At 42.8% G+C, this 25,785-nt stretch overlaps 1 protein-coding gene across 1 annotated transcript in view; it reads right to left on the minus strand.

The window, feature by feature from the left end:
- Positions 1–9,707, minus strand: part of LOC147625232 (O-fucosyltransferase 36-like) — a 28,992-nt gene extending 19,285 nt beyond the window's left edge. Inside the window, exons 1-2 of the mRNA XM_086818503.1 lie at positions 9,344–9,707; positions 8,213–8,964 (exon numbers count right to left, since the gene is read on the minus strand). Coding sequence (XP_086674629.1) covers positions 8,213–8,964; positions 9,344–9,685 — 1,094 coding nt within the window. The 5' untranslated portion in view covers positions 9,686–9,707. The remainder of the gene's footprint in view (positions 1–8,212; positions 8,965–9,343) is intronic.
- Between the last annotated feature and the right edge of the window lie 16,078 nt (positions 9,708–25,785).

Raw genomic sequence — 25,785 nt, forward strand, 5'->3', positions numbered from 1 at the left:
TTTCAAATGGACTTCAAAAGAACAGGATGCTTTCTTGCAGCTCAAGCATGCTATTATATGTGGTCCAGTATTGATTGTTCCTGACTTGCACAAGTCATTCGTAGTTGAATGTGATGCTTGTGGTGATTGCATAGGAGCTGTCCTAAATCAAGAAGGACATGCAGTTGCATACGAGAGCCGTCGTTTGCATGATGCTGAGCTTCATATGGATATCTATGAGAAAGAGCTCTTGGCTGTAATTCACGCCTTAAAGATATGGAAACGTTATCTTCTTGGGGCTGAATTTGTAGTCAAGACAGATCATCAAAGCTTGAGATACTTTCTATCTCAGTCAAAGCTTTCAAAGAAGCAGATGAGAATGGCAAACTTTCTTTCCATGTTTCATTTTCAGATTGTGCATACTCCAGGAAAGAAAAATGTGGTGGCCGATGCACTATCCAGGAGGCCTTATGTAGCTGCAATCTTAGTAGTCTCTCATGGCGACTTATCTGCTATGCGAGAATTGTATCATTTGAATGCTGATTTTTGCCATATATGGGCTGGTTTGATGGCTGGTCATTCACATGCCTCTTATGTTATCAACGAGGGTTATCTTATGAAGGATAATTGCCTATGTGTGGTGAAGGATTTGCGTCCAAAGGTTATGGAGGAATGTCACGCTCCACCTTATGCTGGTCATAGAGGTATCATGCCTACTACACGCATGATACAGAGATATTTCTTTTGGCCAAGCATGCGTAAAGACATTGAGGCTTATGTACGTGCATGTATCACTTGCCAAAAGGTGAAATTTGACAGGCAAAAACCTCCAGCTTTGCTTCAGCCATTGCCTTTTCCCTCTCGCAACCTTGGGAAAGTATTACTATGGATTTTATTATGGATTTGTCTAGATCCCAACATGGGAATGATGCTATTTAGACCATTGTGGACAGGTTTAGCAAGCAAGCTCATTTCTTGCCCGTCAAGAAAACCATTAAAGCTGATCATATGGTAAAGCTTTTTCTTGCTAATATTTTCAAGCATCATGGTATGCCTAAATCCATTGTTGGGGATAGAGATCCCAGGACTACAAGCCTCTTTTGGAGGGCTTTATTTGATAATATGGGTACTAAACTTGAGTTTTCATCCGCTTATCATCCCCAAACGGATGGCCAAAGTGAAGCTGCAAATTCAGCCGTGTTGGATTTGTTGAAATGCTATGTGGCAGAACAAAAGACTGCATGGGAGAAGTATCTTCCACTTGTTGAGTTTGCCTACAACAATACGATCCATGCCTCCACGGGAAAAGCTCCCTTAGAGATTATTTATGGCAGAGTGGTTTTGCCACCCATCCTTCGTACAAAGGATGAGATTTTTGCAGCTGATGAATATGTTCGAGACTTGGATGTAGCTTTTGGTCAGGTGCGGACAGCTATTGCAAGGTCTCAAGATAAGCATAAAATGGCTGCTGACAAGCATAGAAGAGACATGCAAGTCAAACAAGGTGATTGGGTTTTGCTGAAATTTGAGAAGGCTAGGCTTTGGAAGAGGCCAGGACAAGAAGGATCATATCCTAAGCTTTCTCCTCGCTATTATGGACCCTTCAAGGTGATTCAGAAGATCAATGAAGTGTCCTACAAGCTTGCTTTACCTAGTCACTAGAAGATTCACAATGCATTTCATGTGAGTCTATTTCGAAAATATGTGGGGCCAGATCCTAACGAGCCTGTCACAAAAGATCCGCCAGAGATTGATGAGCTTGAGGAGATCCTCCAGCCAGAACAGATTGTTTTTCACAAGAAACGAAAACTACCTGCAGGGAAGCTTTCCAGGAGATACCTTGTGAAGTTTAAAAATTATTTGCCTATTGATGCAAAATGGGTAAATGAGGACTATTTTGTTGATTACCCACAGTTGTTGCAGGCATATCTTGAGGCTTTTCAGTTGAGGATAACTCTTTAGAAGCCCGGGGGATGTCACCAATTGGCCAACCATTTGGTCCATCTCCAGTTTTTGTGTCTCGTTCACTTGAGGCCAGGCCAATGTCTCATGTGAAGAGGCCAGTATTTTGCTGACATGGACGGGAGCCAGACTGGTGCCACCCATGTGTTAGCAGGATGGTGTCGTATGGACGAGAGCCAGACTGGTGCCACCCGTGTATGACTTGGACTGTGTTCGACCCATGGGATTGTCACGCCATGGAAGAGCCAGTATTTGTGCCGTGTCTTACCTATGGGACTGTCACTCCATAGGGAGGCTCGTGCCTTGAACTGTGTCTTATCTATGGGACTGTCACTCCATAGGAAGACCAGGTTTTTATGTTATACGTCGTGCCATTTTTGTGCCGACAGATGTTTTGTACTTGTTCCATGAACGGGAGATATGTCCATGATACTATTTGCACATGCACTCATGTTTTGCATGTTTGAAACTGTTTTCACATGATTTGTATTTTTTGTGTTTGCTTGCTTGACGTGCCACTTACTGAGCGGGGACGCCTGCGAGTGAGTCGTGAAGTCTGCTCTGTCTTCTGACGAGTTTTGTTGCATGTGAACAGGTGGTAAGTATATTGCACATGTTAGTTTAATACTTTAATCTCTAACCTTTTGATTTATAAGTTTGTATGTTCACATACACTTAAAAGTGGGCATCCACTTAGGGGCCAAGGTGGGTAACCACACTTAAGTTGTGTGTGTGGGGGGATAGGTGCATGGTCACCTACCCACACCCCCACGGAACTGGCCGCCCACATGCAATCGTGGGGAGCCAGCCAACAATATGGTTTAGCTCCACTTTAATTTTTATAAAAAAAGCCTTCACCTCCATCGTGGACCACCGGCGATCGCTTCCAACACCTTTCGTAAGAGAAAACAAGCTGGCGACCATCTCTAGTGCATGCACAGGCTGCTGTCTATTCAACAGGCAGAAGGCCACGTTTCTGTTCCAATCAGACTGCAGCCAGGCGCCTCTGTTTCAGACGGCTGGTGGCTGCGCTGGTTATTCAGCAGGGCTGTCCACTATCTACAGGCGGCTGCTCATACAACCAGTCGGTTCCTCCACGCTGCAGCCGGCGTCTCCTCCCTTGCAAGCGGGTGCTCCTCCTCTCACAGCAAGCGGCTGTGGCCTTTGTATGGGGCTGTGTTCTGCATACTGACGCCTCCTCTTCAGTACGGCTGCGTCTCTTCCTCTTATCAGCCTACGCTTCTGCAGGCAGTTGTACTGGTCTTGTCGGCTGAGCTAAGTTCTCTTACAAGGCGGCCGAGCCATCTCTACAAGGTGGCTGCTTCTTCTGTCCAGCAGGCTGCAGCAAGGCGATACCTCTCCTAAGGCGGCCGCTCCATCTCTTTTTTGTAAGAGGTTGTTACACCTCCTATCCATAGACGGCTACCGGTGGTTTTGCACCTTCTCTAGGTGGTTGCTCCACTCACAGCAAGCTGCTTTCCTCAACCTCCTCGACAGGCTGCTGTGCCTCGGGGTTTCTCTCAAGTAACTGCGTAGTGACACCGTCACACCATGAATATTGGACTTCCATCTGCCAACAATGCCCTTCACAGATCCTCTAAATGGGAATCCTATGCCCAACATCTCTATGTTGTGCCAAATCAGCCCATACCACCACCACACACTCCACGACCCACTTCAGCCATCCTCTTCAACACTACCAATGTCATCAAGGCTCTACTAAAGTTGCATAATGGTCGGGCTAAGAACCACGACGATCTTCATGTGGAACACTTTGCACATGGGCATAACATCCTGGCCCCCATCTTTGCAAAACTCTCTAATCGGGCCTTGTGTGAAGGATTCCCCCCTTCTTGAGCCACCAATACCATCGTCCCCATCCATGAAGCAGGAGACCACACCGACCCAAACAACTACAAGACCATCATGACAGGTCACACGATGCCCAAGATTTATGGGAAAGTGGAAACACGAGAGAGAGTGTGTCATGACCCTGTGAATTTGTGCAGCATAAATGTGAGCATGGTGGAGCAAGATATATGTTTAAGGTTCATCCTTGGGGCAAAGGTCTTATTTAAACCCCCCCATGTGTGGAGGGGACAAGGTATTTTAACAACCCCGTGTGTGGAGGGGACAAGGGGACAAAGGGTTAAAAACCTTTTAAAATAAAAGAATACCACTTTTAGAGCATCGTGGCCCTTTTGGGAGACGCTATTATTGGGGTTTCTTTGGAAAAAAGGTGGCTGCAGCATTCGTGGGGGAGCTGGCTTTTCGTGGAAGGGAGGAGCTGTTCGGCTGGGCACACAGGGCGGCTGCATACAAGTGCTTCTCTCTCTTTTTGACGATGGATGGGCTGTTGGAAGGTGGCACGCAGGGGCTGAACAGCAACTCCTGGCGACAGTCCGGCTGCAGCTACACGTGCAAGAGCTCTTACTTTCTCTCTCCTGCTTATTGGCGGGCTGGCAGTAGGATTGCAGGCAGGCTGGACTGTACGTGGGCTGGACAGAGAGCAGGGCAGAACATTTTATGTGGGCTGGACAGAGAGCGGGGCTAAACAGCATGTTCTCTCCCTCTTTGCAACAGGCCGACAGATTTCTTTCTCTCCCCCTCTCTCTCTCTCTCATGTGGAAGGCAACGCACAGCCGAATAGAGCTTTCTTCTCCCCCTTTTTCCTGTGGAAAATGGTGCGAGATCAAAGGTGGCTACCGGAGGTGCAGAAGTACACACAATTGGATAAGGTGTGAGAGTCTCTCTTTTCACTGGCTCGTGACTGTCTCGGAGTTGTTTCTCTAGCCCTTTGTGAGAGGAAGGGTCTGGCAGTTTGGAGGGTGGAAACAAGGCAAGTTTTTGGACTGATTTGGAAGAGTTTACGGACTGTTTCATGGCTGAGTTTGTGGCTATGTGCATGGGCCAATTAGATGTATATTCAAGGCCTCATGGATGCACTATCTTGGCTGATTAGAGGAGAATAACAGTGTGGTGTTTTTGGGGCACAAGGCTGTCTATAACCTCTATGCTAAGAGGTCCAGAGGATTGGCAGATTGGACATGCAAACAGACAAGCCATGAATGGCCATGATGTACTCATTTAAACTCTTCCATTGAATTTGAATAAAGAAATACCGAAAGGGGCGCCAAGCTTTGGGGCCAACAGGTGTCGTTCTTCTTTTCGTATGGGAGCACTCTAGCTCCCATATATTTGTCTTATTTGCTGGCTTACAACTGGTTTGGGTGATTGCTAGTCTACCGCACTTTAGTTTCTACCAGAGGCCGGTTTCAATGAGAGAGAGAGAGAGAGAGAGAGAGAGAGAGATGGAAAAAAACGCAAATATATACCTGCTCTCAATATCACCAAACAAGAAACACATGCTGTTACAAGTCCCGAGCAAGAGGGGAAGATGACCTCGTATGTAACGGACTGCAGCAAGCCAATATGCAAAGGCACATAGCAATGAATGTGAGGAAGGGAAGGCCCGACTATATATATGCCCAAATAGGGGCAGCTGACCAACTCCTCACGACTAGGAATAAAACCTAATGAGTCCATAAAATAGGAAAAAAGTGGGAATATGATGCGAGGGGTGACCAGCCCCTCTAGCTAACATGGTTAGCCCTAAAGGCTACAATAGGACACCACAAAGGAAGCCAAAAGCAACAAGGGGATGATGATGTCTAACACCCCCTCTCAAGCACTGGATGCTAAGTGAACTCTTAGAAACCAAAGACGTTGTCCTCAATCAAAGATGAAAGACTGCAGCAATAAGTACCAGGAAAGCTCCACAAGCAATCTCCTCAGCCACTCAACTAGAAAAGCAACACAACAAGCTGCCAGGTACACCGCTCCTCTGGAAGAAAACAACCATGTAGGCTGCAAGCTGCAGCGTGCTACTCCAAATAATGGTTCCACTCCCAAGTGTAAGAACACTCCCCGAAGTCGTCCAACCTATACAAGGTCTGTAAAACCTCATAACCAACCGATCAATCCTGGGAGACGCAGGCTGCTCCTCACTGGAACCCTCTGAGTCCATCTGCTCAAACTTTGTAACAAGAGTTGCCTAACGCTAAAAAGAAGCATCCTCTAGAAAGGTCTGCATTGCAAGATGTAAAGACTCTATAGAAAAGATGGGGTCCATATGCTCAAACTCGGTTCCATGAGTTGCCCAATGATGTACACAAGCACACTCCACTCAGATGGGCATCGCCAAATAAAAGAACTCCACATCCCCCTCTGAAAAATGACGTCGTCAAACTGGCATCCTCAGAAGCATTACAAAGAGAGGAAGAAGTAGACTCCTCACAATGAGGAAGGGAAGCAAGAATATAAACTGCAGTGGTAACAAAGTCCTCAAAAGCATCACTCATAGCAAAGACTCTTTCATAAGTAGAATCAGCTCCCAAGAATCAGCAATAAACAAGTCATCCTTGTAAAAGGATCACACCTCACAAGCAAAACACCCTCCTTTCTCTACAAACACTGTAAAGAACATAAGCTCGGACAAAATAAACTCTACTCAGGATCTCTGAAAAGATCACTACTCTCGTCAAGAAAAACTACTCTCCTCCAAAATTTGCAAACTCTAGTCACATAAGAAAGTCTCCACAGATACAAAGCAGCTCCCGAAACTGATCCTCAAGTGAAGTAGCTGGAGATGGGTCCCCTTTGAGTGTAGAAAACTCTTTTGGGAAGCAAAATGCAGCCAAAACACTGCTATCAAGCAAAAAACAACACTCCACCACCAACAAAAGGCAAGGAACATGAAGAAACCGGGGAACGGTGTAGGCCAGGAACAAAACGCAAGTATAGATGCTCCAAAACATACATGATATGGAGGGTGATGACCACATATGAGGCCATGACTGGCAAGGTCCAGATACCAGAAGACCTCTCAGGAACCATCAGTAATACTACTAGGGTTAAGAAGGGCTCCCCGCTCTTCCTACTCCGTTTGGGCTATATATAGCTAAGATCTCATCATTTGTGGACAGATTTGGGAGGTCGTGCTCACGGTTGGATCAAGCAGTTGCGCCCATTCTACTTTATTCGGATGACAGAGTCCTGACCTCTCATTCTGTAAAGGTGTCAATCCCACCTAGCATAGATACACTTTTTCAAACTATCACTTGCATACATCATGTGTATACACTAGATGACCGTCGTCTACGTTTGGCCCTTGAATCCTCCATGTAGCTTACCCAAGAAGGATAGAGTAGGTCTTGCATACACATGTGTATACACTACATGATCGTCTTCCACCTTTGGCCCTTGAGTCCACCATGTAGCTTACTCAAGAGGGATAGAGGTTGTCTTGGTACTCACAAGTGGTTGGCTGGTTTGGCCAACATGGCCTTTAAATTGAAATTGACCACCTCCCCCCTTTCAACACAGCCTTGATTCCCCTCCACTAGATCTATCCATCTCAACCAGGACTTCACACAAGCTACACACAACCTTGAGCTCCAACTACATTCATTGTATACAAACCCTGGACCCGTTTTTCTTGGATAGATGTTTTCTTTTTTTTATGTTTTAACATCCAGTTATTCCTGGATCATCCATTATCATTGTTGGTCTCATAGACCTTTTGGTCTTTCATAGACGTTTAATACTCTCTCTCTCTCTCTCTCTCTCTCTCTCTCTCTCTCTCTCTTCGTAATAATAGAAGATAAATCACCAAAAATTACTTTACAAATGGCCACATGGCTGCCATGTGATGTACTAGCTTTCCCTCACTAATTACTCCGAACCACAAGTGTAGCTCAAAGTACCCTCATCCAATATATAGCCATGTCATTCTCCACCAAATGAGCTGACCGCAAGGAAGAGACTTGCCACAATAGTAACCCTTTTATATGACCGATGTGAGCTGTAATACCAACTTTTGCATCAAATAAAAAGGCATTCCTAGTTAACCAAATATGCCACAAACCAGTCCACCTTAGAAAATGAAAGAAAATTGAATGTTCCTGGTTATCCAACCCATTCGGAATCTTGCCAAAAATCCAATCTTTAACCTTTAAAGGCCTATCTACTATCAATGGAATCCATACGCGAGAAAGGAAATCCCACACTTTCTTTGCCACCGGACATGAAATGAAAAGATGCAGGCATGTTTCCAAGCATGCAATACAAAACACACAATTACCTCCCTCTCTCTCTCTCTCTCTCTCTCTCTCTCTCTCTCTCATACATAGACACACATGTTCGTTCACTCATTAATTCATTGGCATAATTCGATTCGGGTTGCAAATTCGAAGATTGTTGAAAAGCTTACCAGAAAGATAGAAATCCATATCTTCTAAAATGCAAAGCTATAAAATTTCTTCCCAAGTATGTCTGAATGAACCGCTCTGCTGTAGCAACAATGAAGTTGTGTGGCTGCAGAAGGGTTCTACATTTATGTGCAAGAGGCCCACCGACTTGATTGACCCAATCAGCTTCCACATCTGCATAAAATACATCTCCAATTCCAATCACTTCATCATCACAAGTAAATCTATCAACAATTTCTGAAGCATGAGGATGAGATGGAAGATTCGGATCATGTGGCCAAACATCCTCTTTCTTGCCCCAAGAGATGCCCAGTTTCTTCAATTTCTCTTCGTGGTCAGCATCCAAGTAGCACCCACGCATGTAACAGAGAAACCTGTTCACATGAAGGTGGCCATGGTGGACATGGGAAAAGTCATCAAAAGTCATCACTGTATTGTTCCCGCCCAGGCAGCTCTGCATGTGGGATATGTTAAGCACTCTCTGATAATTGTAGTCAAATTCAGGACTTGGAAGTACTAACGTTCTCCCGAGCAGAGCTGCAATAAACATGTGCTTCTCAATACAAATCAGATGGTTTGAGAATTGCCCCGATGTGCAAACAGCAAAGAGAAATCTGTCAAGTTTGGGCTTCCAAGCCAGCCCCTCCTTCACTTTATATTTGCTGCTTTCAACAGTTTGGCAGGTACTTAAACCTTCATTGCCATAGCCAGAAGCCCCAAAGCTTCCATTATGCCGATATGGAGAAAGTAAAACCTGTTGCACGCTACTCAGCGTCATACACCAGAAAAGAGACATCCTATTTAATCTAATCCTTTAACCTGGTTAACAGAGACATGGAGAGAAACCCTGAACCTGCCATTCTGGAGACACAATAAACCTTCCGTTTCTGCTCACAAACCCTGACGCATTTCTTAATTTCCGTAAAGAAAGACATGAGCAGAAACCCTAGATATGCATTTTCTTTCTTCAGGTAAAAAAAAGACCTGGACAGAAACCCTAGAACTTCCATTTCTAAAGACACAGTAAAGCTTACAGTTCTTTTTCTGTTGAATAGAGATATGGACAGAAAACCTAAAGGTTCACTTTCTGCAAGAAAGGAAGTAACTCTAAGGCTGCCATTTCAAGCGAGTACCTCTTGGACTTCGTTGTTCAGTCTCATTTGAGAGACGATCTGGCCCTTGAGGGCTTCGCCATCGCTAGAGTTAGAGACTGTGTTCCAGAGGTGAAGCAGGCCTTGGGCTTGCTGCTGGAGCAGGGCTAGGGATTGCTGCTCTGCAAACAAGACCTCCTTTAGCATGGGCCCATTTCCCGTAGAAGGCGAGAAACTAAACCAGCCCGGGGTTATCAACGTAGCGTAGAGTATGAATAAACCCAACAGCATTGCAGGTAAGAAGAGCATGTGCCTCTTCTCCATCGCTGAAGGCAAGACTCCACATGTAAAGCTATGTTTGTTCGCATTACCCTGCATTGCCATAGCCTTAGTACAGTAAGGTAACATGTAGGTGTCAAGTTTTGTACAACTTTATATCATTTTTTAAAATTGATCCAACAAGTACTTTTCTTATTAAACTTTAGCTTAGATATATATTTGGTTTTGCAATTAATTTCTTTTCTTTACTATTATGCATAGTTATTAATAATTAGTAGTTTTATATCATTTTAAAAAAATAATCTACAGGCTATTTTCCCTTACCACCCTCTAGGAATGTTGAAGAAAATGTTCAAGATCTTGGATATTAATAAAGAGAGTAAAGACTACGATTTGACTCAAGAGATAAATGAAGACTAGAGTTGAATGTTATTATTGTAAGCTCAGAAAATGCTCAAAAAGGAAAAAGAAAACAGTGTGAGGAGTGGATGGTGTACACCCTTGCAAACCCTAACCCTACCTCCTTTGAGCTCGCCTTGTCTTCTCTTTGCACCCCATCATAGTCACACCTTAAGGCATCCCTGAGAGAGCACAAAGCCGGAAGCTGTAGAGCCTCCTTGGTTTAGGACCAAAGGGAAGGAAGTACCGATGGGACATGGCATTACACTGTTACTACAGAGTCAATGTGGCCGATGGACATCTCTCCTCTCCCGCCCATCATGACTGATAAGGAAAACTCCAAGCTGCATGCAAACTCTCAGCAGTCACCATCGGATGGGACATATAGCACATGGCACCCCCTCCAATTCCAATTATTCCTTATTTAGGTGTCCACTCAGCAAGCCCCTACACGTTGTGTCACCCTCCCTGCGCCCCAATTCCTCTTCTTGGAGCTATGGCAAAACCCCCCTCCAAGTCCCCCTTGATGACACCGTCTATAGCAAGGGTCTTATTACTCGAAGCTTTCTAACAGATAATTGGGGCCGAGGCGCCATTCCTGTCAGCTCCAAGAGGTGCTTCGATCGCTCGACAGGCCTGAACAACCCCAGAGGCACACCAATGACCAAGGAGGAGGCCTAGAAGATCATCTTGGAGATGGAGATTCAAGTTATAAAGGTATGTCTATCTCAATTTTTCTACCATTGCATTTGGTTAGAGATTGGGTCGTTACATACCAGGCGAGGGCACTCATTGGGCTCTGCTTTCGGCCCTTGCCTTCTTCCAGTCAAACTCCTCAAAAGCTAGATATGGGATAACCAAGAAAGCAAGGGACTTTGGGTGGAAAGAACACAGTTTCTCCCCAACAACTATTTCATCTTCCTATTCAAAGAAGAGGAGATGGCCCTAAATGCGATCAGGGCTTAGTAGTGGATGCTCAGAAATTCGCCTCTCTCCCTTTTCAGGTGGTACCCAAAATTTTCCTTGAGCAGACCAAATGCCCTGTGGGTGGAGTTACCCATTACACCTACAATCCTTCCTCAAGAACCTAGTGGAGCCCCTTGGAAGATTGCTAGGCACACGACCGGTTACAACGGTAAACCCATAGTGGCACCTCTGCAAGCTCTAGTTGAAGTAAATCTAGCCAAAGACCTACCAAAGAATCTGTTGATCAATCTAGGGGACTTTATCTTCACCCAAGAAATCGCCTATAAAAACCTTCCTAATGCTTCAAATGTGGAGACCGCAACCACCAAGTTTGTAACTGCCCCATTCTATGTTGGAATTAGGGTTAGGGTTGCAACAATGCACACACATAAGATAGAGAAGCTTGTGAGCACACAAACTCACTAGAATAGAATAAACAAATGTGTGCTAAATACAAAAGATAAGTACACACCCCAAAATGAGTAGACAAGAGGGTGTACATACGCACAGGGAAAAAAACCCTCCTAGTGAGGGAAAAAGTGCCCCGGCAGTCCTAAGTGTGTTCACACATATCACTACCATATAATGCTACAAATCCCCCCTGGAGTGATGATGTGAACATGTATAGGGCCGATCAATCCTGAAAAGGCAGTAAGCCCAAAGCTTTACGAAAAGCTTCGAACTTTTCACGAGGAAGAGCCTTCGTGTGAATAAATCTGCCATGTTATCATGTGTAGGCACATAGACAAAGTTGATCTCTGCTGTAGAGAGTCTTTCCCTGACATAGTGATAATGCACCTCAATGTGCTTAGTGTGAGCATGAAACACTGGGTTCCTCACAACTGCTAATGCGCTCTAGCTGTCAGTGAAAATCGTAGTGCTAGATGACTGTAACACCCAAATCAGCCATAAGATGTCTGAGCCACACAAACTCAACTATAGCTGTAAAAGCTACCTTGTACTCAGCTTCACAGCTGGAAGTAGCCACTGTAGGCTGCTTCTTGTTGAGCCATGATATACATGAATCACCAAGGTGAAAGCAAAACCCACTAGTGGACACTCATGTGTCATAACATCTAGCCCAATCTGAATTACTGAAAGCATGCAGTTGTGACTCTCACCCCCCTTTGGATAAAATAATCCAAAATATTGAGTATCCTGTAAATATAGCGAAAAATCCGCTTAACAGCCTGCCAATGCTTCGTACCTGGGCTATGCATAAATCTGCCCAACTGTGAGACCGCATACTGTATATCTAGCCTCATGTTGCACACATGAAGAAGGGATCCAACAACCTGCTGATACAAACTAGCATCAAAAGAGTCATGCATCTTGAAAACTAAGTCAAGTACCTGTTTCCATAGGTGTAGCTATAGGTTTATAGTCTTCAAGATTAAACCTCTTCAATAGTTTCTGTATATATTTAGACTGCAGCATAAACAATGCCATCATTGTGCTGCATAAACTGAATCCCCAAATAGTAATGCAAGGGCTCCAAATCTGACATCTCAAACGATGACTGCAAATCAGCCTTAAAGGCTGATATCTGATTTATATCGGGTCTTGTGAGCAGCATGTCATCAACGTATAAAACGATGACCAAAAATGGACTGTTGCAAAAATCATTTGCAACAAAGTATGCATGAATCTTCTCATACCATGCTCTAGGAGCCTGCTTAAGGCCATAAAGAGCCTCTTTTAAACCTGCATACTTTAGACTCTTCTCCTTTCACAAACAAAACCAGGAGGCTGCAATACATACACCTCCTCACGTAAATCACCATTCAAGAATGCAGTCTTAATGTCCAACTGATGTACATTCCACCCATGATGTGTTGCCAAAGCAATGAGACACCTAATGGTAGTCATACGAGATGTGGGTGCAAGGGTCTCATCATAATCAATGCCCTTTTGTTGGGCATACCCCTTTGAAACAAGTCTGGCCTTGTAGCGATCAATGATACCATCTGCTTTGCATTTTAACTTGTAAACCCACTTAGTACCAATGGCCTTCTTTGCCCCATGAAGTAGATCTGTCAAATACCAAGTGTCATTCTTGAGTATAGAGTTATACTCATCCTGCATAGCATGCATCCAATGATCATCATCCTGTGCTTCCTCAAAGGAAACAAGTTCCTCCTCATTACATAAAGTAGAAATGAGAACATGATCCACATGAGAATAATCTTCATGAGATGAGAGTTCTGCTAGGTAAAGGAGCTGCCAACTTGCTATCCCTCAATGTCTGCACAAGCCATTTTGGCATACCCCTAGATTCTTCTATGGCTGCTCTCTCCTCATCCACTACATCCTCGATAATTGCCTCATCAGCTGATTTGCAAGCTGATTTTGCACCTGCAAAGGCTGAATTTTAGCACTTGGTTAAGCATTCAATTGCTCCACATATGGCTACCCTCCATTAAACAAAGGTAGGAGCGAATCAAACATGTCCTGTGAGCATACATTCTGTTGTTTTTTGCATGAAAGCATGGGCTGAACTGAGTTTTTGACAAAAAGATCTCTACTTACCAAAATCCACCTTTGAGACTGGATGGTAGAGTCTATATCCCTTGCTTTCTGAACTACATCCCACAAATATGCATTTAATTACCTTATCATCAAGTTTACTGCGTTGTTGCTCAGGTACAAGAGCAGACAACCAATAACACACAAATGAGCCACAAAAGGCTTCCTGCCATGCCAAGCTTCATAAGGAGTTTTAGATTGCAAGGCCTTGGTAGGGCATTTGTTTAACACATAGTTTGTGCATATAGTTGCCTCTAACCAAAAACCATGAGGTAAATCTTGGGCTTTCACCATACATTGTGCCATCTCCATGAGAGACCTGTTCTTCCTCTCAGCCACGCCATTTTGTTGAGGTGTGTATGGCACTGTACATTGATGCCTTATGCCTTTTTCAGCCATATATACATGAAATTCCTTGGACATATACTCCCCCACTCGATCTCAATGAAGGGTGCCAACTTTACATTCACATGCATTTTTAGCCATGGATACAGAGTGCCTAAAGCACATAAAAACCTTTGACTTCTACTTTAATGGATACGCCCAGCTATATCTGGAGTAATCATCAATAAAAGTGACGAAGTAGAGATATCCCCCAATAGATGGTGTCCTCATAGGACCACACCCATCACTATGTATAAGCTGTAATTTCTTAACAGCTCTCACAGACCCATCCTTTGGAAATGATGCCCGATGCATTTTACCAAGAATACACCCCTCACATACATGTCTAACAGAGGTCTCAAGAGTTGGCAACTCAAACATCATATCATGTCTTTGAAGGCGTAACAAACTGCCATAATTCAGATGGCCAAATCATGCATGCCATAATTCTGCATCACTCGTAGCACAAGTCATAGAGATTGAGCAAGCATCATGATGCAACTTCTTAAATACATCCATCTTGTATAGACCATGAAACAAGGTACCTGAGATAATGATAGAATAACCATCATTTCTATCGTGAACTATACATCTGTCATCCACAAATTTCACCATCAAGCATGACAAGGCTAAGGCTGAAACTAATAGCAAGTTCTTCTTTATGCCTGGCACACATAAAACTTTAGACAGAGTAAATGAACCCCCATTTGTAGTAGTGAGCACAACTCTACCAACTCCTTTGATAGGATACGAGGAACCATTTGCACATGTGATGGTTCTTGCACTTGGGACAGATTCGAGAGATGCGAACAATTTTTTTATAAAGTAATGTGCTTGCACCACTGTCAAAGTACCAAGCATCCGATTCTGCCAATGACATGCATACATCATGAACAGAAGGGTCATAACTGCAATGTACAGTCCATGCCTAATCATCTTGAGCAAAACTTGTAGATTTCTTCTTCTCTACACTTGGTGCAATGCATTAGCAGCCATGTCCGATTCTTTCTATTTCTCCTTCTCAACTTTTCTTGCACTCATTTATGTAGTGCCCTGGTTTCGTGCAATAGTGACACTTGTCCTTCTTTTTAGGCTTATCACCTTCTTTCTCTGTATCCTTACCGAGGATTCTGATTTTGTCTTATAGAGCCACCATGCGAAGAAGCTTTACCTTTGCCTTTCTAACTGGCAACAAAAGCTTGATCACCAACTCGTATAACATATCTGTTTTGCTTAAAGTTCTCTTTTACAAGAGTACTGAAACCAGGTCATCAAATGTAAGGGCATTTGGACTTCCCTTCATCATGAGTCTAAGGGTAGAGGAAAAACTCTGATAAGAATCCGGTAATCCATTGAGAACTGTGGGTACCAATGACCTATCAGGATATATCTCATCCACACTAGCGACCTGCTCCTTAAAATCTTTGATCTTAGTTAAGAAGCTGTCCATTGATTCTCCCTCATTTATGTGCTAAAACTCCAGCTGTTTACGCAAATATGCAACACATGCTTCATTGTGCACCTGGTATAATGTAGCAAGTGCATCCCATGCCTGTTTTAAAGTCTTACATGACCAAATATGAGAAATAATGCTTCACTTCACAAAAAGTGCAAGCAATGCATGTGCCTGTACATCTCTTCCATCCCATCTCGTTTGAGAAGCAGTGGGAGGTACTAGTGGTGCATGTGGAGGAGCCACATCAGATTCGACTTCAAAAGTACCTACAACACCTGGTTGCACTGGTAGTTGTGAAACAGGATGAGTTTCACTACTCTGACACAAAGTTGAGGGTTTAACTTTGGTCACATCTCAAACCCAAAGGTTGAAGAAGGGGAGGCGGTCTCGGTGCCAAAGAAAGCAACAGAAACAAACTCTCACCCTCTATCTCCCTAGATCAAAACCAATACATAGACATCGAAGGTGAAATTGTAGTCCCAGAAGAGGAAATAGGAAAGGCTCTGGGGAAGCATTAATTTGAGCCAAGCAATCAGCTCCAAAAGTGAGGGCAAGTCTTTGTTGGAAGAAAATCTTTCAACTCAATAGGATGTGAATTGAAGTGAAAGGGGTATATTGATACGGCTTATTTGGATGGATTGGATGGTTAGGCCCCATCATTTTCAAAAAAAGAAAAAAAGAAACCACCAATAAAACTTTCCAAAGTGAATAATTTGCTCTGATCAGACAGCTATAACTTTTTCTGTGCTACTTAAAAACATCAATGGATAGAGCTTGAAAAAACAAAGATTTTGATATAAGTTTCATAAAAATCGGAGAAGCAAGCACAAAGTTATGACTGTTTTGGTGAGAAGTATCAAAACTATCCCAAATGCACAGTCTACTCTGATCAGATAGCCATAACTTTTTCTGTGTTGCTCAGAACAAAGCATTGAAAACATCAATGGATAGAGCTTGAAAAAAACAAAGATTTTGATATAAGTTTCATCAAAAAACAGAGAAGCGAGCACAAAGCTATGACTGCTTTAGTGAACAGTACCAAAATTGTCTATACCCGCCTATAGCTGTGGTGGTGGGGAGAGGCAACGATTTCCCTCATTAGAGAAGTAACTTTCAAGATGCATGGTGGGTTGAGGTCTCCCAAGGGAGTAGAGGATCCTCTTATAACAGATCTGGAAGCAAGCTACTCATGTGGACACACTAAGCTCTGAAGCGAAGAGGGAAAAAATAGAGAAAGGAAGCAAAAGCTTGATTCACGAAGCAAAAGAGACTTCCAATTGGAGAGGACTACAAGAGTAGGAGAGCCTAATGCTTAAGGGAGATGAAAAGGCATAGGAGGAGCTGGATACAAGGCTATGGCATAGCTATAAGGAGAAAAAAATGAGGTGCTTGGAAGGGAGGAGAGAGGCCTCTTTTATAGGGAAACTCTCACCTTGTTACATTTCCAACCAGTAAATTCCTTCACCCCTGGTGACATAAGGACATGGGTCACCATAAATTGTCCTTTTGGGCACATTTTGACAAGTTTTCCATCTAAAGATACTCATGAATCTTTTAAAATTGGAAAAAGTCAAAGATTGCTCTTACATGGAGCCCATAGGGACCCTCTCTTTTCCACATGTCAACATCCTCCATATTCCACTTAGGATTTCTAGAAGGATTCCTCGTGATCCCACACTCCTCCACATGCTCTTCATGTGCTTGGCATGTGGTCTCCATATTATTTAAGTATCTTATTGAGTCAATGTAGACATTTGGCCCACCCTAAATATATGACTCATTTCTATCTTCCCAATACAATCCAATAATATTTCCCTCTCAAACCGCTCTATTCCCATACCAAGGTATTTATAGTTCATACACATGGTATTTACAACGATTCACTCCTCATACTTACATCCACAATCATTCTACTAATTATTCTAATTAGTATCAAGCCCATATTTGTTATTACATGCGATAAAGTAGTCGTCATTAAATGATTTACAAGCCACAGTCGTCTCCCGCCCCCATCACGCTTCTCGGTTTCCATGTCTCCACGGCTAGCTTCTCCATCACATTGAGGGCCTTGCAAGATTCTCCCACAAGTTTCCACCTTATTGTTATTCTGAAAAAAAAGATATCAATTTTTGTTATCACATCTTCCCCCCCCCCCCCCGGGAGATCCCCAAGCCTGTCTTGGGGGTCTGCTCGCCATGGTATCCGAGGGTAAAACATCTTTAGCCGGTATTCATTTGCACATCTAGGAACCTCTTGACCATTTGCATCTTCCAAAAGATAGGTGTTTTTTTTTAAAAAATTATCCTAAAGGGGCCCTCCTAGCGGGGCGAAGAAGCTTCTTATCTAGTCACTTCTCTACACGACCATCAAATCTCATGACCAAGCTTCCTTCCTTGAGTTCTTGCTTCTTCTTCTTTGTAAGAGTGTCATGCCTTGCCTTGCGCCGTTGTTGTGCTGCCTCTAAATGTTAAAGTGCTTGAAGCCGCTTCTCATCCAAGGTCTCTAGTTGTACATGAGTTTCTTCTTCATCACTTAATCGTGCAAAAGATGTGCGAAGGCTTGTGATTTCCAATTCTATTGGCAAGATGGCCTCCACTCTATACACTAGCTGAAAAGGTGTGAAACCAAGAGAGATCTTATGAGTGGTTCTATAAGCTCATAGGACCTCTGATACATGCACATCCCACTTCCTTTTCATGGCATCCACTAGCTTAGACAAGGATCCACAAAGCAAACCATTAGTCTTTTTAACTAAACCATTGCACTGAGGATAATAGGGGGTTGACATGACATGGTTTATTTTTAATTTGTGCACCAAAGATTCAATCAAGTCATTCCTAAAATATCTCCCTCCATCTGTAAGGATTTCTAATGGGCACCCCAACTTTGACACCATTCATGGGCATCTTTGTTGAGTCGAGGCCAATAATATCTTATGCTAAGGATCTTTCGAGTAGTGCTAGCTGAAGCAAAGTGACCTGAACATTCATGACATAATTCTATAATCCTTTTAGATTCTTCCAAGCTCACCACCCTACTAAGGACCTTATCCTTACCTTGCTTGTATAGAATGTCACCAAGGATTATGTAAGGATGAGCTTTCCTTGTAAGTCTGCTTCTATTGAGGGGTCAATCCAAGGGGGAAGTATCCTTTATCCAAGTATTGTTGAACATCTTGGAGCTCTAGCCAACCTGTATTCATTAATGCAAGAGTAGCTTCTTTGAAAGAAGCCAAAGCTTTAGTAGCCAATTCATATGCCTTTTGATTATCCTTCCTTTGAATATGCACAAATTTACAAAACTCAAAAAAATCTTTTAACTCCATTGCTCTTTTATATAAATCTTGCAGATTCAAACTCCTTGCTTTGTATTTTCCTTTCATTCGCCTAATGACTAGTTGAGAATCCCCTTTAACCTCTACCTCCTTTAGGCAATCTTCTAATCTTCTATGACTAGTTGAGAATCCCCTTTAACCTCTACCTCTTTCACCCCCTCCTTTAGGCAATCTTCTAATCCAAAAATCAAGGCATTGTACTCAGCCACATTATTTGATATAGCTTTTGGGAATTCCCTACCCTTGGCCCATATCTCTTTTCCTTTTGGATCAAATAAGACTATCCCCCCCACCCCACATGGAAGGGCTAAAAGCTCCATCAAAATGCAAAGTGAAAGCGGTTGGTGGGGTCTCCAAATCATCACATACTTCTTCCTTTGTCCTAGTCCCTTCTTCTTCTTCTTCCCTACCTGTAAGCAAATCTACAAGAGAGGCTCTAGTGGTTCTTTCTGTAATAAAAGTGAAAGAGAATTCTTTAAGCTCACAAAGCCACTTTGCAAACTTTCCTGCAGGATTGGGTTTACGAACGAGAAACTGTAAAGAAGGTTGAGATGTAAGGAAGAAAAAAGGTTGAGGCAACAAGTATGACTTGAACTTCTTCACTGCAAAGACCAAAGACAAACGCCCTTTCTCTATTTCACCATATCTCTCCTCGGCATCAGTGAGTTGTCGATCACCCTTTTGCAAGAGTATAGCACCCACTGAATGTGATGACACACTTGGATTCACATAAAAGTCATCCCTCCACCTAGGAGGCTCTGTATAATCGGACCTTGACTCATGTATTCCTTAAGCAAACAAAAGGCTTGATTTTGCTCTAGTCCCCATTGGAAGGAAACATTTTTCTTTGTCAACAAATTTGTAGGATACATCTCAGAAAACATGTCAACAAAGCGTTGATAATACTTTGTTTTACCCAAAATCCTCCTTACCTCCCTTGGAAGGTGGTGGAAGGTCCATAATTGCTTGTACCTTCTCAAGGTCCATCTCTATGCCTTCCTCCGAGATAACATGTCCCAAAATAACCACCTTCTTTCGTGCCAACAAGCAGCACCACCTTCTTTTGTGCCAAGCGGCATTTTCCAAGATTGAGATGACCCTTTGCATCATCAACACTTTGCAAGGCCATCCTCAACTTTTCCAAGTGATCCACACAGCTTGAATAAATGCAAAAATCATCCAAAAAGACTCTTATAGACTTTGCCAAGTAAGGTGCAAATACCCCACTCATGAATCGTTAAAAAGTTGTTTGTGCATTGGTTAAGCCAAATGGCATCACCCTATAGGCATACACTCCCCACCACGGGGTAACAAATGAGGTCTTCTTTTGATCTTCCTCTCATAAATCCGAATTTGAAAGTATCCAGAGTATCCATCACACACTAAATACAATTCATGGCCTACAACTTGGTCCAAGATCTTATCTTGAAAGGGTAGAAGAAAATAATCCCTCTTTGTACATGCATTTAAAGGGCAAAAATCCACACAAACACGCCATTTTCCACCCTTCTTGTTGGGAGTGACCCCACCATTGGAGAAATCCACTCTGAATTTTCTACTGGAAAAATAATCCAGCTTGAAGTAAGCTAGTTACCTCCTTCTTGAGCACCTCTTCTTGCACCACTCCTAATTGCCTCATCTGTTGCACCACTGGCTTGCTTTAGGGTTTGAGACCAATTTTGTGCTCTACTAAGGTAACTTGGCGTACCTGTGAGTAGCTGTTTGCAAAAAGGTTAGGAAAACCATCCAACATTTTCAAGTAATTATCCCTCTCTCAGTACCTGTTATACGGACTCATCAAGAAGAAGCTCATTTTGTTAGCGAAGGTAACTTGGCGTACCTGTGAGTAGTTGTTTGCAAAAAAGTTAGGAAAACCATCCAACATTTTCAAGTAATTATCCCTCTCTCAGTACCTGTTATTACGAACTCATCAAGAAGAAGCTCATTTTGTTAGCGAGATTGGCGAGTTCCTCTTTCTTGGGCATGATTGAAGAAGCTTCTTCCACCAAGGTTCCCTCTCCTTCAGTGTCCCCCCGAGATCGATGCCTAGGCAAAGGCCAAACATAACTCCTTCCACCTCTCCTTCTGAGATGGATGCCTCGGAGCTACCACTTGTCTCCTCATCATTGGATGACTCTGACTCTGAACTCTTGGAAGTTGAAGATTCATCTCTTACCACTTTCTTGTGTCTCTTGATGTTGTAGCGGACCTTCTTATTCTCTCCTTGAAGAATGAGATCAATTGTCTCCCACTTTTGAACTGCCCTCACATGGCAAAGCCATGGCCTTCCCAAGATCAATGGGTAAGCCCTAGCATCTGGCTTTGTAGGAATAACCTGAAAAGTTGTAGACACAGAGATACCACATACATCCCCTGCCAGATTCTTTACCACTCCTAGCGTTTTCACCCTAGTATTATAAGCAAGTTTGATGCGATAGGGAGAGTTACAGAGACAACTTCAAATCAGCATCTTTCATTGTTTTTTCACTCATGACATTTATTATCATTCTACTAATTATTCTAATTAGTATCAAGCCCATATATGTTATTACATGAGATAAAGTAGTCGTTCATTAAATGATTGCCAAGCCGCAATTAGATTAGCCGCCAAAAGCTGTCTCCCATCACTAGCTTCTCTATCACGCTTCTCGGTTTCCATGTCTCCATGGCTAGCTTCTCCATCACATTGTGAGCCTTGCAAGATTCTCCCACAAGTTTCCACCTTATTGTTATTCTGGAAAAAAAAAGATATCAATTATTATCACTGACCACATTCCAAAAGACTTTAGCGAGACCAGTACATGCCTCATCATATAGGACCACAATGTAGTTAGTCCCATCAAGTTTGTCCTTAGCAGCAGCAGACAACATGTTAAATAGATCACTATTCCCAGCCATTACTGTCTACCAAATGCAAAATCTTTCAACACACTGCAAGAACTCGTTATTCACTAAATGCAAACCCGGATGGCTGCTAATTGACTGAATCACATGCAAAGTGTATGAAAAATAACATAGAGTAGAGAATAGAGTGTTACTGGCAAAAGTATGATGGTGGTCGATGTTGTTGAAGACAATGTAGATGCTGCTGCTTACCAAATCTTTTCCACTGCACAATCCAAACACCCAAAATCGAGCAGAACCAATCCAAAATGATACCTCTCCAAAACATTCGCAGAAACCTTGCGGTGCCCAAAATGCACCCGGATCGCGTTTGTATACTTTGTATAAGTCACACTATAGTATATACCTTCTTCTCCTAAGAGGGTAGCTCAATCAAAGATAGAAAAATAGGGTCGTGATGAGGAGGGCAGATAGCCTACCAAGTCTTTGCCCTCAAACTCACTACTCACCTTGATGCATGGATCAAATTGGAGCAGAAAGGAGGTTTATTATGGATGCCGTTATAGCACTCTAGGAAGGAGTGGACTATGCTTAAGAGTTCATAGAACGAGGACTTTTTGTTTGTCAAGATAGACTTTGACTAAGCCTATAATAGAGTTTGTCAGAGGAGGTTTATTCTGGATGCCATTCTAGCACTCTGGGAAGGAGTGGACTATGCTTAAGAGTCTATAGAACCATGACTTTCTGTTTGTCAATACTTTGACAAAGCTTATGATAGGTTGGAATGGTATTTCATCGTGCAATCTCTAAAGGACATGGGTCTAGGCCCTCACTTCATCAAGGCAGTCTTCACACTCTTTGATAATGCTCCCTTTTTTATGGCATAGTGTTAATGCCCTAGGCTAGCTTATTCAAGATTCCATGGATAGGGGTATCTCCCTCCCAGGCAAGGAAGCTCAAACATGCATGCAACAATTTGTAGATGATATAAATGGCCTCCTTCACAAATGATAATAGGTCTAAATATACCTTCTAGGAATGCCTTAGAGTCGTTTGCTCAGCTTTGGGTTCCGAGATCAATCACACCAAGATAGGGATTATTGAAGAGCCCCCTAACTGGCTCCTCCACCTCCACCAAGGCTGTGCAATTCTCTAAGAAGGATAGGTTTATAGGTTGCTAGGGATTCCCATGGGCTTCGAAGTCACCATTCATCAAAGTTGGATGTGGTTCCTTGATAGGCTAAGAAGGATTTTTGACTGGTGGAGAGGCATGCAACAAAGCCTAGTCGGTTGGTTGCTAGTCTTGAAGCACATTCTGATTCTAGCTTCCCTTTCATGCTAGCCCGATAGGTCAGTTGCTAAACCTAAAGGACATTCTGATTCTAGCCTCCATATATTTCCTTTCATGCAAGCTCGACAGGTCGGTTGCTCGTCCTAAAGCACATTATGATTCTAACCTCCATATATTTCCTTTCATGCTAGCCTAATAGGTCGGCTGCTAGTCCTAAAGCACATTCTAATTCTAGCCTCCATATATTTCCTTTCATGCTAGCTTTTGTGTGCTTCTGTTCTCTTTGAGCTTGATCGTGACTTACCCCTCAACTTCTTGTGAACCAATCTTAACTTGGGTCTTCACTTCTAGTTCCCTCAACCTCTTTTACTTAGCTTCCATGTGTGCCTCTTTTGTGTTCTTATGAGATTCCAATTCCATTGTGTTGAGATGATGCTTGACTTTTTGAAACCACTTCTTTAAGTTGAGCTCTCCTATTGTAATGGTGATCGCGTCCTCACATCACCCGGTTCAGTGGTGAAGCCTGCTCCCCTAGCCGAAGAGGTGTGGAGAGTCCAAGATACATTGTAAAATGGTAGACAAGATGAAGTGGTAGATTCGGGACCGATCTCATCCAAATACAAGGCCAAGTATATATTATCAGTGAGCCCTAGTGGTAGGTAGCTTGTTGAGGTGGCATGAAAGGTATATGCAGTGAAGAAGTTCTTCATGTGAGGCCTCCTTCGGTTATGGAAGTTGCTTGGGTCCTTCAAGTTCAAGTGGGTGTAGAAATGGCCCATGTCTTTTGAATGGTGAAATCAACACCAAGACCACTATTGAATTATTTGCATGGGGGGTAAATGGTGCGGTCCGAACTTTCTTGGGGAGACATGATACTATTCCCAAATCTCACAACTTGATGCCTAGAGATTAGACTTCTTCATGGCTCTAATACGTCGGCTTTGGAGAGGTTATGTTTGTGTTGGATTGGAGTCGAAGTAGAGGTTGTATTATGAGGTACCTATAAGGTCAATGGTATTCCAAGTGATGAGTTGTACCATGGGCTAGTCATCAAAAGATGTACCTAGAGGGTTAGTTGTAGGAGCATGTGTTTTTGTAGTGCAAGTCATGAGAATTTTTTGATGCCCTTAGTGAAACATGCACATGGGGCATACCTTTTGCCCATTTTTACCGATGCATGCCACCTGTGGTACTCTTGTAATGTCAAAGATTTCAACTACTTGCTTTGAATCTCTTTACTACTTTCCTTGACATTTACATGACAACCCTTTTCTTGGGGAGTCAAGGTCGTGAGAATTTAATGTGTGGCACTGGAGTTTTCCCATAGCTGCACAATGGAGCTGGGTGGTCTCTCTTGCTCGATTGATCTAGCATTATGGATAGAGACAAATTGGCATGAGGGTAAGGCTATCCATGGCTGATGAGGGTAAGGGACCGACTATTGGTTAGTAAGGTGTCGAGGTTGGTTACCCATGAGAGAAGCATATCTAGATGACACCCTTCCAAGGGGGTATCATCCGAGGCAATGGTTTCTAGCTTAGGGATTCTGTTATGTTTGTGAATACCTTGAGAAAACCGATTCTGAAGCTCCACGCGTATGGACAAATGAGTCGTCTTCTACCATGTATGATGAGGTATTGTCTGGTAAGGGAGTCCCTTTTTGACTTAAGATCCAAGATAAATTAGATATTTCTACTTTCATTGTCTATAATAGCGAATGCATGCAACAATTCGTTGATGAGTACGAGGAGGAACTTGCAAGCAAACGAGTTGGTAGATGTAAAAAGAGGAGATCCAGACGTCAAACCAATGTAAATAACGACGGGGACGTACCTACTTTCATGGATTGGTTATACACCCGTATATGCAACGTGCGGTTAGTGATCATGAGCCAATCTCTACGGAACAAAGAGAGTTTATGATTGAGTGTGAAAAACATGTAACTTGTTTGGTTTTGAAAACTCTGAACTAAATAAATGAATCTCAAATTTTTTTTAATAATTTATGTTTTGGTGTAGGCTCGAATGTATACCAACATGTGGGCTTATGGACAACATCTTCGGATAAAATCTATTGACGACTTACGTCTAGCTCAGGATTCTTGCGTTGTTGCCTCTTTTAAGCAATTATCACGTGCAAGTTCAAGAGACACAAATCTTATCGACAGTGAACTTGGTTACGTGGGAACCATAGTCGGCATTTATGAAGTATCATATCGTATCTTCAAGCAGGTAAATGAGATCTCTTCATGCAACAATAACATGTAGATTTCTTAAAGCTAAACATAATTCTAAAGTTTTGATTCGTGTATTTTGACAGGTGGTTTTGAAGGTGGATTGGTTCCGTGCCGAGTATAAAGGCAATAATGCCACAATGAAAAGAGAACCGTCCGGATTTTGGTCCGTCGACTCCTCAAAGTTATTACGTGCAACAAAAGAGCCTTAAATTCTGCCAACTCATGTTGAACAAGCATTCTTTTACAAGAATACAGATGCTCATCCATGGTGTCAAGTTGTGCATGTCCAACCTAGAGGTCAACACTTGTTTAATAGCGTTGACTCTGAGACAGCGGATTAGGATGATTTGATTACATCCTCGAATCTAGACACATCGACCTCAGAGAGGTGTAGAATTCTTCTATCCGTCGATCATGATGACATTGTAGGTGATGAGAATGACAACGATCCAGACTCTGACACTATAGACACCGAAGAGGAGGAAACAATGGATGTCGAGCCTACGGAGGAAATGAACGTGAACACAAATTTAATGATCGAGGAATTCAAAGAAGTCAACAAGGATAATGAAGATGAAATTTTATTGACGGTTTATCTCAAAGATGATGATGAGGACCAGTAGTCTAACGTATCAACTCACGGATCATCAGTCTATGTTTGGTAAGATTTAATCTCAAAATCATTCATTGTGAAGTCTTGTTTTTTTTTAATAAACTTACTAAAAAGGGTGGGTGGTGGGGAGTCTTGTGGTGATAGCCTCATATGGCT

This window comes from Cibotium barometz, chromosome 24 (genome assembly GCF_041138505.1).
Source record: "Cibotium barometz isolate CiBa-2024 chromosome 24, ASM4113850v1, whole genome shotgun sequence".
NCBI classification, from domain to species: domain Eukaryota; kingdom Viridiplantae; phylum Streptophyta; class Polypodiopsida; order Cyatheales; family Cibotiaceae; genus Cibotium; species Cibotium barometz.